General features: G+C 45.0%; 3 protein-coding genes across 3 annotated transcripts; all 3 read left to right on the forward strand.

Annotated features, from left to right (window-relative positions):
* The first annotated feature begins 867 nt into the window (after positions 1-867).
* Positions 868-2,688, forward strand: UBQLNL (ubiquilin-like). Its single transcript, XM_006870332.1, has one exon. The coding sequence runs from the start codon at positions 868-870 to the stop codon at positions 2,686-2,688; it is 1,821 nt and encodes a 606-aa protein (XP_006870394.1).
* A 1,715-nt stretch (positions 2,689-4,403) lies between these two features.
* LOC102841130 (ubiquilin-3-like) lies at positions 4,404-6,365 on the forward strand. Its single transcript, XM_006870333.1, has one exon. The coding sequence runs from the start codon at positions 4,404-4,406 to the stop codon at positions 6,363-6,365; it is 1,962 nt and encodes a 653-aa protein (XP_006870395.1).
* A 5,207-nt stretch (positions 6,366-11,572) lies between these two features.
* Positions 11,573-13,150, forward strand: LOC102841511 (ubiquilin-3-like). Its single transcript, XM_006870334.1, has one exon. The coding sequence runs from the start codon at positions 11,573-11,575 to the stop codon at positions 13,148-13,150; it is 1,578 nt and encodes a 525-aa protein (XP_006870396.1).
* The last annotated feature ends 2,795 nt before the right edge of the window (positions 13,151-15,945 follow it).

Genomic DNA, 15,945 nt, shown 5'->3' on the forward strand with positions numbered 1-15,945 from the left:
AAGAAATACAGCCAGAATGCTCCTTAGAAGTTAGGATTTCGAGACTTTACCTCAAGCACTTTGAACATGTTAATAGGGAAGAACAGAATCTGGAGAAGGATATCATGCTTGGTAAAGTAGAGGGTCAGTGAAAATAAGGAAGACCATCAGTGAGATGGACTGACACAGTGACTTAAAAAGTGGGCTCAAACAACAAGTAGAATTTTACTGCAGGCAAATTTGTGAGGGTGGTTCTGGAGTAGACAATTTTTCATTCTGTTGTACGTAAGTTCACCATGAATCAGAACAGATTTGATGGCATCTCATTCCAACAACAATTGTTACTGTTGTCGAGTGCCATTGAGTCAGTTCTGATTTATAGCGACGCTGTATAAGGTTTCTAACAGTGGCTGGTGGGTTTGAACTGCTGACCTTGTGCTTAGCAATCCGGTGCTATGCTACAGATCCACACAACAGTGGATCCCCCAAACATCCTCTTTCCCCAGCCAGTCTTGTGTTGGCAGGGACTGAAGCTAGAGCTGACATCACAATATCTCTTTTCTGACAAGTAGATGAGACTGATGGGTGTGGCAGGGTGAGAGGCCACCCTGGGAAGAGTTAGCACCACTTAGTTCATCCTGTACCAAGTATGAATCAGTAGCCAAGACAGGTCCCAGCTGGGTCACATCTGGAGAGCTCGGGTGGGGGTATACCACCACAAAGTATCTGGCCCCAGCCCAGTCACTCATTCATTTTTGGAGAACAAGGAAACTAATCAGTGACCTGGGAATACAACTCCTGAGACAAAGGCCAGCAGAAATATTTGGCTGCCTTCACCCCTTCTGCCCCTGCATCTGCTGCTCCCCATCTGTACACCCATTAAGGTCCATGCCGCATGTCACCGCCCGAACCCTCAGGATGGCCCCGAGTGGGTGTCCTATGAATCTGCTTTCGGACAAGAATATCTCTTCAAATGTCACTCGGGTAACTGTGAAGACATCAGGCAAGCAGCAAGACTTTATGGTAGCAGATGATACCTTGGTGAGGCAGTTCAAGGAGAAACTATCAGCTCATTTCAAATGTGAAATGGACCAGTTAGTGCTGGTATTCATGGGTCGACTTCTCAGAGACCATGACACACTGAGCCAGAGGGGCATCCTGGATGGCCACACCATCTACCTAGTCATCAAATCTAAGCATGGCCCTCAATCCGTAACCCATTCCTTCAGGAAGTTGCCATGCGATGAGCCTGATAAGAGGGATGGAACTATCAAAGGAAACAGCATTGGGTTGCATCAGCCTGCTAGCATGAGTCAAACACCATTGGAACCACCCTTCTTTGTTAAGCCTGAAATGTCCAAGGTAAATATTCAGAACCTGGAAGTGGACAGTCCTGGGCATATGGCACAGATGCTGGATAATCCTAGCATCCAGCAACTTCTCTCCAACATGAATCTCATGAGGCAGTTTATCTCAGAACTTCCAGAGATGCAACAACTGATGCAGCAGAACCCAGAGGTTTCCCAAATCCTTGACAATTCTGAGATATTATGGCAGACTCTGGAACTGGCCAGGAACCTTGCCGTAATCCAAGAGATAATGCAGATTCAACAACCTTCACAGAGCCTTGAACATTCACAGAACCCACAGCTCCATCTGGGCTTAGAGACAATACCAAGTGAGGACAATGTCTTGAGTCAGAGCCATGCTGGTTTCAGTGATCAAATACCCAATAACTTGCATGATATCTTTGGGAATAACCTTTCCAAAGTTCTCCTGCCAGGAAAAGTTCCAGAACATGTCCAGTCTCCACCCTCATCACCGCCATCTCAGGAACAGCGGGACCCACTCCCACAGCTTCCTACAACCCGAGTCATTTATACCAGTTCATGCGGTTTATCATCAGCCAATACCACCCCCAGCAGAATGAACCATACTGCCAAGGTTAATGCTGCTACAGCTTCCACTAAGGACAGAAGCCACAAGTGTGCAATTCAGCAGCCAGTTGAAGTGCCAGCCCTACCCAGCATGATCACCCAGCAAGAGCAGACAGAAAGTAAGGATGACATCTCTCTAAGTGACTCAGATCAGAGACTGGAGGATGATCTGCAGTTGCTGGATGAACAGACCAACTCTCAGATTACAAGAAACGTGATGCAGTTGCTAATGAGCGACCCTTGCCTAGCAGCCCACATGATGTTGTTCATGAGTATGCCCCAGCTGAGTGAACAATGGAGGCAGCATATGTCCACATTCCTACAGCAGACGCAGCTTTCAGACTTGCTGGTAACCCTAGCCAACCCTAAGGCATTGCAGGCAATACTGCAGATTGAACAGGGTCTCCAGCTATTGGCCACAGAAACTCCTGTTCTTCTACCCTGGGTTGCACCCTACCTTTGGGGCCTAGGTTGGCTTCCTGGCCCCAGCTGCAACTTCTCTGACATGGCTCCCTGGTCATGGGATGTGCCAGACATGATCGACCCCAAAGGGCCTGAGTTTTGCCACAAATCTGAAGCAGTACTGCAGATGTTACACTCTGAAGACTCCGCCCACTCTCTACAAGCCCCTGAAATTCGCTTCAGCAGGCAGATGGAATCTCTGCAGGCCATGGGCTTTGGAAACCATCATGCCAATCTGCAGGCACTCATCGCCACTGAGGGAGACACCAGTGCTGCTCTCTGGAAACTCAAGAGATCCCAGGGATTCTAATCACCGTGCTTACCTACTTTCTTGTTACCTGTTTGTCGATCCATTTTTTTTTTTTTTTGCCTCACTTGCCTTCTCTACTTCTTTGGATGCATCCAGCCAGCAAGAGCCCTGGGGCAGGAGAAAACCACCAATGCTTTCCCTATTGAGTAACAAGTCATTGACCTTGGCTAGATCTGTCAATAAAATGGCTACACATACTTCCCCCATCTGAGGTTTGATTTTTGTTTCCTTCCTCATTAAGTAATTAGCTGTGTGTGATGCTTTTGTCTAACCTACCATACATACATACATGAACACATGCACATGCCACATACATATTAATAGAGATAAAGGGATCATAGTTTCACAGAGAACCAAATGTATATATATGAAACTATGTTCACATACATAAGAACATGCATGCACAGGCCCAGATAACTGTACAAAATACACAAGTTCACATGCAACACAGATTCACATATATGAGCACATATAAAGCCAAAACAGAGAATTATGCAAGCCATGTATAAACACAGATATACACAAAACCAGAAATGCATAAACAGAAACATATAGAAAAACACAGCCACAACATACGTATATAAAAGGGGAAATTTTATAGATAAACTTAGATATTCATCCACAAGATTGCCTTACTTGTTTACTCAAATTCAGTGAGTCTGGAAGCGAAAGAATTGCCTGGTAGGCCAGAGTAGGAGGAACCCATAGATCAGCCAGGTCCTAAAGAGTGTTTATCTTCACAGAAGCCTGTTGCTAATCATCAATGCTACGATCGTACAATTCAATACTAACACCCTGTTTGATAACCTACCTGTCAGATGGTTTTGATTTTTACTAAATTTTTTCTCAGTAAACAGCCACTTGATTTCCTGCATTCTTCTAGGGTATAATAATGATGATGTAAAAGAAAATCTTTATGTCATTCTGGTCCCCTCTCTCACATCTCAAATTCTATTCACGAATCCATTAATACTTTGAAAATATGTTCAGACTCCATGGTTAATGTTGAATTAGAGAGAAGACAAGGACATAGGTTGTTTGGAAAAAAGAGTCCTGATTGGGATTTAGCTGAATTTGGGTCTGAATGAAGAAACAGGACTGAGAGGTCTTTGCTAACATTTACCACATAACAGGTTGTATGGAAGCAAGACTTGGCCTAGACTTGGCCCTCCTCTGAAGACAATTGAGGTATAAAGGTAGGAAAGTTAAAGGTGATGGAGGACTTTCCAGAGATCCAGAGAACCTTGGAGGAATCTCAAAACTCCATCGTATGAGGCTGTGATGTCAGTGCTGAGGTCACAGAGGTGACCTGATGGAGTGGGTTCCGGCTCAGAAGGTCTCAGGGGTGCCTGTGCAACAAGATGAGGGTGGTTTGGAGTCCTGCATAAGAGGACAGACGGGTCACAGCTGATTGGTGTGTATTCCCCAAACAGTCCTTCTTGCATTTCCTTATCACTCATTAACTGCACATCTTTTCCCCAGAGCCCCATGTCTCTTCCCTAACCCCAACATCTCTCAACCCATTATTCCCCATAAGCATTCTCCTAGGCACTTCCCATTCCCTTTCATGCAAATCCTGCAGCTTTCCCGAGCTCAAGACCCCAGACCTTCTTGCTTACCTTTCCTACTTTTGCCATTGCCCACAAGGATGATCTTGGTTTCATCCTCATTCCCCCAGCTGTGTCCCCACAGACCTGGATCTCCTGCTGCCCACCATGGCCAAAAGTGGAGAGACCCTGCCACAGGGCAACCCAGCAGCAGCCCAGGACCCCCACCTCATCAAGGTGACAGTGAAGACGCCCAAGGCTAAGGAGGATTTCTCAGTTACAGACACATGCACCATCCAGCAGTTGAAGGAAGAGGTATCCCAGCGCTTTAAAGCCCACCCTGATCAGCTGGTCCTAATCTTTGCTGGCAAGATCCTCAAGGACCCTGATTCTCTGGCACAGTGTGGAGTGCGAGATGGCCTCACAGTGCACCTGGTCATCAAGATGCAGCGGCGGCCCATGGGTACTCCGTGCCCAGTTGCTCCAGTCCCTGCCCCAGCCCCAAACCCTGGATCACTTCCCCAGCCAAACTCCATTTTCCCATCAGACGGGCCTCCCACTTTCAGCTTAGGTACCCTCACAGGCCTCAATGGGCTGGGCCTGGCCTCTGGTAGCTTCTCTGACCAGCCAAGCTCATTTATTTGGCAGCATGTTTCCGTGCCTGAGTTTGTGGCTCAGATCATTGATGATCCTTTCATCCAGGGTCTGCTGTCTAATACGAGCCTGGTGCGGCAGCTGGTTCTTGACAATCCCCACATGCAACAGTTGATCCAGCAAAACCCCGAGATTGGGCATATTCTTAACAACCCTGAAATCATGCGGCAGACACTGGAGTTCCTGCGCAATCCTGCCATGATGCAGGAAATGATGCGCAGCCAGGACCGGGCCCTCAGTAACCTGGAAAGCATCCCTGGTGGCTATAATGTACTTCGTACCATGTACACAGATATTATGGACCCGATGCTTAATGCAGTCCAGGAGCAGTTTGGTGGCAACCCCTTTGCTACTGCCACTAATGCTGATACCACTGCCGGCAACAGTCAACCTTCAAGAACTGAGAACTGTGACCCTCTCCCCAACCCTTGGGCTTCCACATATGAAGGCTCAGGGGGTAGGCAAGGAAGGCAGCCTGGGGACCAGAATGTATCTGAAACTAGAAATGGGGTCTCAAACTTTCCGGGTACTATAGGGCTCTATGACTATCTTCAACAATTATCTGAGACTCCTCAGTCCATTGGAACCTACCTGCAGGGAAATACATCCTCCCTCAGTCAGGAACCATGCCCACCAGGAAACCGAGTCCTTCCAACTTCATCCTCATCTCAGGAACCTGGGTCAGGCCAGTCAGTCTCCAAAGAGTCAGTAGCCATCAAAGGAAATTCCTCTTGCAGAGCTTTCCTGGGATATTCCACAGAGAGCAGTACTGGGCAAAGTGGAGGCCAAGATGGGGCAGGGAAGGGCTCCACTGGCCACAGTACCAATATGCCTGATCTTGTCTCAGGGCTAGCAGATTCTGCTGAAAGGGCCCCATTAGTTCCTTCATCATCTTCCCCTATGACAACCACCTCTGGAGTCCCTGAACCTACTTGGCTGCCACCACCAACTTATTCAAGACCTTTAAGAACAGCTGACCTGAATCAGGATGCCCAGATGCAGGAGGAGATGCATCAGCAACTTCCACTGATGCTGCACCTTCAGGCAGCCGTGGCAAACCCCCGTGCCATGAATGCCCTCTTGCAGATTGAGCAGGGTCTGCAAATCCTGGCGACAGAAGATCCGCGCCTCCTGATCTGGTTCATGCCTTGCCTAGCAGGACTGGGGAGTATGACAGGAAGTATAGGTCCAAGAGACGGTACTTGCATGCCTGAGAATCCTCCTCGAGCCCCAGCTCCAGAGGTTCCCCAAGAACAAGGCTCTACTGAGCTGAGCCTCCCTTCAACTCCCTTCCTCCGGATGTTACAAGTTTTAGCTAGTACCAATCACCAGCAGCTGCATCCTGCGTCTCACTTCCAGGTGCAGCTGGAGCAATTGCGGGCCATGGGTTTTCTGAATCCTGAAGAGAATCTCCAGGCACTTATTGCCACGGGGGGTGATTTGGAGGCTGCTGTGGAGAGGCTCAGGCAGTTGTAAGAGCACGAGTTGTTCAGAATGCATCTTTTCCTCTCTGCCTTCTACCCCATACCACTATCCTAGCTTTCCCATTCTTAAATGCAACTGCTGTATGAACCAAATTTACTATGCTACCCTTTACTGCAGAGATAATGTTGTTCCAGAGTCAATGAGGAAGAAATGAGAGCCAGAACTGGGTGGGGGTGCTGTATGACCCAAACACTCCTGCCACTGCATCACATGGGGAACCTATCTGAGCTCTGCTTGTGCCTATCTTGAGATGCAATTACATCCAATTTCCAGTGTCAGCTGTACCCTGAGTGTGATTCTTTGTGGGCTGTGAGAGGGGAGGAAATGTGGTGATAAAGGCTGCCTCTAATGACAAGAAAAGACTTGTAAGGAGAACTACTGGGATCTGAAATGGGAAGGTTCAGAGACATGGAAAACAGAGGAGAGAGGATAGGGTCTTTAAGCAATCCTTCCAAGACTAAGGCCTGTAGACTGTCTGGGGTTCTTCCAGAAGTCACCCAGATTTTGTGTTCCTTAGGAGACGACATCCTTTAACTCTTTTTCGGGATCTCCACCTATCAGTCTGACTACAGGTGAAAAGAGCATCCTTTTTGTCTTTTTTTTTTTTTAAATGCGCATGCAGACTACCCCACAGGTGGCTCTTATTTAAGGATTAGATGCGGAGCCTTGGTGAACGGAGACAGCAGCAAAGGTTTGCTGGGCTCTGAGTTCCTTTAACCTCACTGAGCTTGCAGAGGTACTTTCCCTAGTAACCCACCAGAGGATTCATTTCACTGCCATGGAATCTGCTTATCCTGGAGTTTGTCTTTCTTACAACTCCTAGATCATTTACTCATTCATTCAATTGAAATTGAGGTATTAGAATTCAGTGTGAGCAAATGCTCTCTTATGGTCTGATGAAAGGAAATCATACTCTTAAAATATTTATTAGGTATGAATATAAATTATGCTAAGAGCTATAATTAAAATGTGAACTGAATAACAGGGACTTTATGTGCTCTGGGAGGGGAGAGGGTCAAGGAAGTTGGGGAGTTAATACATTCTAAGTTGAAATGTGGAAAGTGGAAAGAAGTGGGTAAATGGTCTGAAGGAGAAAGGAAGAGAATTCTGGAAAAGACTGTTAAGTATAAAATGGTCAAAAGTGTTAAGATAGAATCAGAACTGACTGTGAGGGTTAGAAATGTAAAGGTAGACATTTTGTAGCAAAAGGAGGGGAGTGGCTGACTTTGCAGTCCAGGAGTGGTGGTACTTGGGACCATCAAAGGAGAAGAGCAGAGTGCGAGACCCTACCCAGAGAAACAGTGACACCAGAGATGGAGGCAGAGATGATGATGTGGAGAGATGGAGCGGCTGGGGACTCTAGACCCAGAGATGGAAAGGGGCTGTATGCTGATGACTAGGGGACAGGCTTGCGGGTTATATACCCTTTGGTTGTTTGATGATGCTTGGAGGGGATTGTAATCATGGCAATGAAATGATATACGATAGGATGAATGTAAAGCTAATGTTCTATGTAAACTACCACACAATTCACAATAAAGTATTAAAAAACAACAAAAAACGTGTTAGGATGGAAGATACACAGCACATGGGAGGTGCCCTCGGCATCTCAGTCTAAATTCCCGTTTGCACTCAAGGGGTCTTTTCTCCCATGGTGCCTCTCTGGTAAAAGTGTTACAATTGATCAAACAAGTGAATCGTGTTTTCCAGTACACAAATGCATAAACCTGTCCATAGGTGCACACTGAGAAGCCCTTAATTTTAGATAAATGCAGAAATACAATGTGTATTCACACTTAGACATGCTTTCACTTGGGCACATTCAAATAAGTACACAAATATGTGTCCCTCCTATGTATATGTGCACAAGCACACATACAAAACAGTCTTAAATTATACTTGTATCACAGAATGGGAATGTAAACGAGAAGGATTAATGCTTTATTCCTGTCAAGGAAAGAAAAGGATCCTTGATGGAGATTCCCAATATGAGAAAAGCACAATGGCTTCTGTTTAAATGTGAGACACCAGATGACGTGAGTTTTTTCAGGGACTGTAAACAAAACAATCTCTGCCTGGAGCCCAGACTACTTAGAGTGGCTTCTCTCTGCCATTTAGCTACTTAGCATGTGGGTGAAGGAGATGACACATGCTTTGGGGGAAAAATTTCTTCCACAGTTTTAGGTTTTAACCTCTGGATGGAGGACATGTAGGTAAGACACTTCTCCAACTCCACCACTTATCAGGAGTGGGGGGTTCTAAATGAAAGACCTAATTGTTCTGGGTGATATTAGGCTACAGGAAGAGGAAAGTCTTGTCTCTAGGTTTCTTGTAACTACTAAAATAAAGTGCTCTAAGAGTTGTGTCTGACTCTGATCTCTAACATCTACTCTTAGAAGGCTAGGTAGGTCCAAGGAAAAGTCTCGGAGAGAAAGGTTGCTGCTTTTGCCTGCCTTCAATCTGGGCAAAAAGAAATCTGAAGGTTTATATGAAGTTAAACCCAATTCAGTAGTACAGCAGGTAGAAACTTGAATTAATTAATTAAGGGAAGAGTTAATATAATGGATTATTTTAGGGCCACATCTTCTTGAGGGTCCTCAACAGCTGATTGGGATCCTATCTCTAGAGTCAGTAGAGACGGAACTCATTGGCTACATGGTGGTGAATCCAGAAAGGGGAGGTTCCTGGGGCAGAGATTATCGTTGTCCTTCACCTAACATCTAATGCACCTGATAGGATCTCAAGAAACGATTAAAGGTTGAGGTGGAGTAAGTGAACTACTGATTGAACAAATGATTCAGAAGACTAGGTAGATATGAATCAAATAGAATATGGCACATAACCAGAATTTGTGACTTGTGGAATATAAAGGCTTCTGGAGTTACAGGGAGAGGATACCCAGAAGGATGAAGTTATTGAAAGGACAGATCTCTTGAGATCAGTCCTTGCTCTGACCCTCACACTCAGCAGTCATTCTTATCCAACCAGTCCCTGCTCTAACCCTCATCAACAATCACCCAAGATGTAACATCTGGGTCTTGAAAGGACAGATTAAGGCAGTTGTGTAGGTAGAAAATAGAAGATATAGGGTCACAGAGCTTTCTGACCCGGCTCTTGGTCAGACCAAGAGATAGGCTAGAAGGAGAAGTGGTAAAGTCTGCAGTGGTGATTTCCAGTCAAGGGTCAAGGAAATAAGAGACAAGTATTATCCAAGGAATAGAAAGACTTCTGTGCATCTGTGGTCCTTTACCTTTTTAAAAAATATATTATCATATTTTTCTGCTGTAAATACATGTCCATATATTTTTTTCTTAGATTTTTTTTTTTGGGGGGGAGGCGGTTATACTACCTACAGGGAGCCCTGATAGCCTAGTAGATTACCAGCTTGACTGCTAATCAGAAGGACAGTTGTTCAAATCTGCCAGCCACACTGCAGTAGAAAGATGAGGCTTTCTGCTCATGTAAAGATTTAGAATCTTGGAAACACTAAACAGGGTTGCTGTGAACTCAATGAACTCAATGGCACACAACCACCAACACCATTACTTACAGGGAACTTGGTGTCTCTGTAGAATAAGTATTGGACTGTGAACCACAAGATTGGCAATTTGAGCCCACCAGCCACACCATGGGAGCAAAATGAGACTTTCTGCTCCCTCAAAGATTTACAGCTTTGGAAACCCTGGACAGGGTTGTTGTGGGTCAGAACTGATTTCCTGGCACTCAACAACAGCAACAATGCTACTTACATTTAATTATGACAGACATATCTGTTCCATGTGTATCCTGATCCAGTTGTGGTCCTGACCAAATGACATTCCAAAAATTGTACTGAATGTAATATTTTATGTCTAAAATAATACCCAACATTTGTGTCTGCTATGTACCAGGCATCTTGGGTTAGACTTTACATGCATAGCCTTCTTATGTCTTTAAAAGAAAGCTGTGAACTACCATTTTTCAGGGGATAAAACCGAGACTTAAAGAGGGTAAATAGCTTGTCAAAGGTTATGAAGTGGTAGAAATGGAATTTAAACATAAAACTATTTTATTTTAGAGTCTAAGCTCTTTTTTTTTCTCTCTCTCTCAAATGGCTTATTGGTAAATTGATTGATTTTACTTTATAGTTATAGAATTTATATATATATACATACACATATGAGGTAAGATGGTGAATAGACGTTAGCTCCTCCTGAAGGATGAAGTGTGGTTCTTGTGCTGGAGAATTCTGTGCCTAGCATAAGCAGGGCTCCTGCCTTGAGTGACAATTGTGCAAGTGAACTTGGAATGGATGTCAAGTCTCTTCTTCAAATATTTTATGTCTTCATTCTAATAATTGTTAAATTATCAAAATCTATAGCCAAAGTTACTTTCAGATGGTTTCTTTTGTCTCACCTAGGATGCTCTGAAAGTTATGATCAGAGTTTATTTCTCTGAGAGCAACCATGTTTAAAAGATTTTGAGGCGTTGCGTTGCTGTCTTTCTTAGAGTCATGTTGAAGGGTTTGTCAGGAGGGCCACAGAAATACAAACTGCTTGGGAGACATTGGGAACACTTCCTAAATTAGTTCAGCCCAGTGACTTTTCTACTCAGTAATATTTACTTAGCAAACTCAAATGGTAGGACTTTGAGCAGTGTAAATCATGTTTTTGTTGTTGTTGTTATGTGCCATCGAGTTGGTTCCGACCCATAGCGACCCTGTACAGGGTTTCCGAGGGTGTAAATCTTTACGGGAGTAGAAAGCCTCATCTTTCTCCCGCAGAGCAGCTGGTAGTTTCGAACCGCTGACCTTAAGGTTCGCAGCCAGATTCGTAACCACTACGCTACCAGAGCTCCTTAAATCGTGTTTTTAGACAAGGATATTTTAATCTTTCTATTGCTATTTAAATCATAAAGGAAGTTCAACATCAGGAAGATTGTAGAGACACCCACCCTTCCCCCATTCAAGTGTGCCTCTCAACTATGACCTCATTACTGACATCATACCCCTTAAGGCAGCCCCAGGAGAAGGAGAGTCTACCACCTCTATAGGAGCCAGGTGGGTGCAGGGATACACTGGGAGCTGTCATCCATAGGACGTGGGTGACAGAACATCACTGGACACTTATTAGTCCCTGCACCCAGGGTTGCTCAGTGCTACATCTAAGCGTCTACACACGCTGCACCCAGGTGGTCGTGCATTCTGTTTCTGAAGAATTATGGCAAGGGCTAGAGAAGAAGCAGGGGACAATCAGTTGGTATCTGGCCGGGAGCCATCATCACGTACCATCAGAGTGTTTGTCAAGACCCCACAGGATTGTCAGGAATTTATGCTGGCAGAAAACAGCAGTGTCTGCTACTTCAAGAAGCAGATCTCCAAACGCTTTCACTGTGAGACTGATCGACTGGTACTCATTTTCACTGGAAAGATCCTTCGGGACCATGACATATTGAGCCAGCGTGGCATCCTTGATGGCACTACCATCCATTTGGTTGTGAGGACCCGTTTGAAAGTATCAGGCGGTTTGGGAACTCTGCCAGGTCCTACAGGTCAGTGCCCCAGCCACTCTGGACCATCGACCTCTGGAAGGGCTAGGATGCTGGGCAGGCTGGGCAGGCTGGGCCGGCTGGCCCGGAGCTCACCAGAGCTGATGGACTTTGTTGGCCAGCTGACACAACTCCTGATGGCTTCCTCTGAGTCTGGGGTACAGTACCTGGAAGAACCTCTGGTCCAAGGCCAGGAAAATGAGAAAGCAGCCACTACCAGTCATGTTCCCGAAACCTCAAGGCCAGTGCAGAAACTTGAGTCAGCTCCCAAAACTCTTGAGATGCTGCAGAGTCCAGTACAGCGCCAGGAACTCCTGCCAACAGGAAAACCAGAACTGGAGGCCTTGAAGGCAGTATCAGGTGGTGACAATGCTATGCATTCAGGCTACTCTGATGTCCACCATCTCATGCTCTCCACGTTGGCCTCTTTGGTTGCCTCCAAAGGTCACATTCCAGATTATGAGTCCTGGAGAGGGAAGACCAATGCTCAAAGCAGTAATGATACCAACCCGGTCATTCCCACCACTTCAGCGCCTGCAAGGCCACTGACACAAGAGAACAGTGCAGGAATACATGCCCAGGCTGGGGGCATGGCTTCAGATCTGGCCAATTCAAGGTACAGAACCAACATGCTAGATTTATACTCAAGTCAGGAGTTTTCTTCCCAGGAAAGTCATCAGTCCACAGGAAAATCTACTCTAACCAATCAGCTGAGACCCTCACCCTCTGCTTTGCATAAAGCTTTGCATGTCTTACAGCAGAATCCAACTTTGTTACATCAACTGGCCACTGACAGCCCCCTGCGACATCATATACCACTGCTTCCCATCCTCACCAACCCACGAGCCCTACAGGCATTGATCCTGATTGACCAGGGAATGCAGATGCTGTCTAGGGAAGTGCCTGGTCTGGGGCCTTGCTTATGGAACGCAGGTAGATCACGTGGGACTGGAGGAGTCTCCGAACCTAAGGGTGAAGGGCAGGGTCATAAAGCAGATGCTGCACAACCCACCTTGGCTGTTCTTCAATTCCTCCATTCACTGGCCAATGCCTGCTCTCAGTCTACCCAATCCTCACTATCATGCCCCGTCACTGATGGCCACTATCAGAAAGAACTGGAGCAGCTGAAAGCCATGGGTTTTGCTAATCGCAATGCCAACCTGCAGGCCCTGATGGCCACAGACGGAGACATCTACGCTGCCATTGAGAGGCTGCTGGGGGAATCAACAGGTTTAGGCCCCTCCTGTTAATGTCTATGGAGCATCACCCCATGGAGAGGGAAATAAAGGTGAAGGGAAGGGGATGAAAAGTAGCTTATTTTGGGAATTTCTCCTACTCAGATCCTACACACAATTGGACAATCCCTCTCTCACTGTCCAAGCTGTTCTGCATTAAAAAGATTGCTTGGATCACATGTGTGATGCTATTTGGGGGTATATGGATAAAAGGAAGGCTATTTGGGGAAGGAGTGATCGTGTTTCCTGGTCTGGGATTAACCTAGTCTCATGCTCCTATCCTCAGAGAATGTTCTCATTTTGAGTATTGTTGTTGTTGTTGTTAAGTGCCGTGGAGTCGGTTCCAAATCATAGCGACCCTGTACAGAGTTTCTGAGGCTGTAAATCTTTACGAGAGCAGAAAGCCTCATCTTTCTCCCATGGAGCAGCTGGTAATTTCAAACTGCTGACCTTGCGGTTTGCAGCCTGATTCGTAACCACTATGCTACCAGAGCTATAGGTTAAGTAAATCCTGATTTTTCTTTTTGGTATCTTTATCCCTGCTCAACTGGTAAATTGGCTCCTCACCATCATCACCACAGACTGCCTCCATTCACTGGACTCCTGGTGTGGTGCTGTGGGTTAATGTGCCAGACTGCAAAGTTGGAACTGCAAGGTTGGTGGTTCAAGCTCACCAGCTGCTCCTCAAAAACCCTATACAGGGTCGCTATGGGTCAGAACCGACTCAACAGCACTTCACAACAACAACCCTTCCAATGGCCATGTTTATTCCATCCACAAGGTCGGCAGTTCAAACCCACAAGCTGCCCCTCGGAAACCCCTATACAAGGTTGCCATGAATTGGAACGGACTCAGCAACATTTAACAATAGCTATGTAGTCAGGGATTTATCCCCAGCATGGTGCAGATGATTCTCAAAGATGTTTCTCGTTCCTCATCTGCCCAATTTTTTCTAAAGAATTTGATATAATGACCCCCCTTCTTTTTAAATTTTAACCAGAGTGACATATATTTTTGTTTTTTAACTTTTATTTGCCTTCCCTTCACCCCAGTTAATATGTCTACCCTCAAGTTGATATTTTACCCTTCTTTCCCCTCCCGCTCCTAATAACCATCAAAATTTCTTTTAGTGTGAAAATCTTTCCTTGACTTTTTATAACAGTGGTCTCATACTTTTATATTAGCTCTTTGGGGATTGACTTATTTCACTTAATATTATGTCCTCCAGATGCATCCATGCTGATGTTAATCCCTCTTTTTTTAAACTGCCTCCCTTAATCTATTTTCTTATCCCATCTTTTATAGAATGATGTTCCTCGAGAGTTATTGTTGTTGTTAAGTGCCGTCGGGTTAATTCCAACCCTTAGTGACCCTCTATAGTGTTTCCAAGGAGCAGCTGGTGAGCTTGAACAACCAAACTTATGGTTCAAGCAGACTTTATAGTCCAGCTCATTAACCCACAGTGCCATACCAGGACTTACGTTACACCAATTCTTTATTCATCCTTGGAGATTTTGGCCGTTTCCTGGCATGGACTCTTACCTGTTCCTACATCTCTGAGTGAACATGCTTTCCACAGCCTGCTGGCCTCCCCTTTTGATGTCCCAGAGGAACTGCTGACTCAGAATATTAAATATTGCTCATAGTCTTTTCCTGATGCACATTTCAGCTCTAAATTCTACTTGTGTTCTATAGCTCAGTGGAGGTCATCAATACTTTCCAGTGTTCTGCTGGAAGTCTTGGCTCTATGAGTGATGTAGTGCATGGTGCAGACAGGTGGAGCATGCCTCAGAGGATCCGTGGCTAATTATAGGCAAGCAGCAGAACAAGGAAAGAGCCCCTGAGGGTTCTAATGGTTCAAGTGCTCAGCTACCAACTAAAAGGTTTATAGTTCAAACCTACCCAGAGGTGCCTCAGAAAAAAGGCCTGGTAATTTGATTCTGAATGGTCATGGAAAGACCTGGAAACCCTTATGGAGTACAGTTCTACTGTGAACGCATGAGATCACCATGACTCTTAGTCATTTCAATGGCAACTGGTTTGGTTTTTGGTTTTAGCATGATGAAGACTGATGGAAGAGAGTGCGGACACTTATTAGGGGAGCTACTTCAGGAGAACGAGAGAGTAAAAATTTAAAGCCAATCTCAGTGACCAATTAAGTCAGAGTTGAGGAACAACTGAGTATCATGCTTCCTAGGGGACAGGATAATAGAGGTTTCTGACCTAGATGCCATGACAATAATTTTATTTAGAAGTTATGATGCTCCATGAGTCAACTAATAATTGCAATCCAGGAATAGAAACACTTTCATAACATCCACTGTGCACCATGATTAGTTGTTTACCTATATTTAAGTAATTTAATTCAATAAGCCTAAGTGGTGAGTTATTATTATTTTTGTTATTATTCAAGTTTCATAAATGAGGAAACAAAGGCACTTAGTATATAAGTGATGAAGCAGGAGGAGCCCGAGTTATTTGATTCAAGAGTGAAATCAGTGGATAGAGAGTGCATTCAGTCCTATCTTGGCACAAAGAAAGGGACAAATTAGATCCTCAACCCTTCAGGAATTTAGAACCTCTTTTAGAGAGCAAAAACACAGGGAATAATCTAAATCACAATAAAGAAATGAATTATAAAAGTACTTTGAACAAATTTAAAATGAAATCTTTTCTTGCAATAGAGAAACATTATTAGCGTATCAAAAGAAAATAAAGTTAAGCAGAGCCTGAGTTAAACCTGAAGTGACATTGCTACCAAGACATACAGAATTTCCCAACTCAGAGCTGAGGAAGCAATTGCGGGATAG

The sequence above is a fragment of the Chrysochloris asiatica genome, unplaced genomic scaffold (assembly GCF_000296735.1).
Source record: "Chrysochloris asiatica unplaced genomic scaffold, ChrAsi1.0 scaffold00140, whole genome shotgun sequence".
Taxonomy (NCBI): domain Eukaryota; kingdom Metazoa; phylum Chordata; class Mammalia; order Afrosoricida; family Chrysochloridae; genus Chrysochloris; species Chrysochloris asiatica.